Here is a 1,352-nt window from a genome sequence, read left to right as displayed (position 1 = left end):
CTCTCGGCGCCCAGGAACAGCTTCCCAGCAGCCACGGCGAAGGGAGTTAACTCCTTCCTGGCTGAACCCAGCGCAGCAACAAAACTCCTTCCTATCTCCCCCTTTACAACACCAGATTTCTCTTAAAAGAGGCAAAACCCAGCGGCAGCCCTGGCTGGTGGGATCCGCTGGCGTCTGAACCCTTCCCCCAGGCACCCGTGTCCGGAATACTCCGTTAATTCCCATTTTTTTCCCTTTCCTGCCAGGCTATGAGGGCTACGACTACTACAACACCCAAACCACCGCTGCCAACACAGCGGCCACGTACAACTACGCCGCCGCCACCTCCGGCAGCTGGGAAACGCCCAAATCCTCGGATCTGAGCATGAACGCCGACGTCGGCGCCGCCATGCCCGTCCCCTCCTACGGCACCGAGAGCTCGGGCAACGAGAACTCGGATTCCATCATCGCCAAGATCAACCAACGTTTGGATATGCTGTCGAAGGAGGGCAGCGGCGGCACGGGGGAGGGGATGGACGACCAGGAGAGGTGACGCTTCTGCTTCTTATTTATTTTTAAGAGCACGAAAATAGCGACTTTTAACCTTTTCCATGGAAAATGAGCTTAGCTGCTCATTTTGTACCTGTCCTGACAGATGCACATACGCTGCCCCACGCTCGCCGTACGCCTCGGCGCCACAAGAACCTTCCGTTCTCCCTTGTATTCCAGGGCTTGTTTATAATTTTTAGGTTTCTTGGAGTATTTTTTCCCCCGTGGCTGCCCGGTGGTTACAGTTTTTCCTCCCAGGGGGGTGCACTGACACCGACCCGGGGAGCTGTTCCATCTCCGTGCGTGTTTGCCTGTGGGAATCACCGCGGGTCCTGGCGAGAGTTACTGGATAAAGCACGTTTTGCCCTTTTCTTGGCCATTTGCTGCTCGCTGCCGCGGTCGAAGGAGATGCCGAGGGGTTTATCCCCGCGGGTTCACGCCCGGGGGCACAGCGAAGGGGCGACGAGAAGCAGCTTTTGTCCGGGGGGGCTTTTGGGAGCTGCTTTTCCGCTGACAAAAGGGTTCAGAGGGGTTTAGTGCCATTAACTCAGCCACGTCTGCTGTCTCCCAGGAGGAGTTTGGGTTCAGAAACTGGTGCAGGAGTAAGAATACTTACTTATTTTCTCTGAAAACTAAGAAAATGGGATGTGGGGCTCAAAGTGATGGGTACGCAAGGTTTAAAAATACGGTTATCCCGTTTTTGCGGCCTCAGCATCAGATATTGACGGGTTGGAGCGAGTCCAGAGGAGGGCCCGGAGATGCTACAAGGGCTGGAGGCCCTCTGCCATGGGGAGAGGGTGGGGGGGGGGGGGGGGGTCAGAGCG

General features: G+C 56.5%; 1 protein-coding gene across 1 annotated transcript in view; it reads left to right on the top strand.

The window, feature by feature from the left end:
- Nucleotides 1-245: 245 nt before the first annotated feature.
- Nucleotides 246-1,352, top strand: part of AKAP8 (A kinase (PRKA) anchor protein 8) — a gene marked incomplete at both ends in the record, with an annotated part of 3,076 nt that continues 1,969 nt past the window's right edge. Inside the window, one exon of the mRNA XM_010158517.1 lies at nucleotides 246-528. Within this exon, the coding sequence (XP_010156819.1) occupies nucleotides 246-528 (283 nt within the window). The remainder of the gene's footprint in view (nucleotides 529-1,352) is intronic.

Source organism: Eurypyga helias, unplaced genomic scaffold (genome assembly GCF_000690775.1).
Source record: "Eurypyga helias isolate BGI_N326 unplaced genomic scaffold, ASM69077v1 scaffold31489, whole genome shotgun sequence".
Classification (NCBI taxonomy): domain Eukaryota; kingdom Metazoa; phylum Chordata; class Aves; order Eurypygiformes; family Eurypygidae; genus Eurypyga; species Eurypyga helias.
This window is presented reverse-complemented; position numbering and strand designations above follow the sequence as displayed.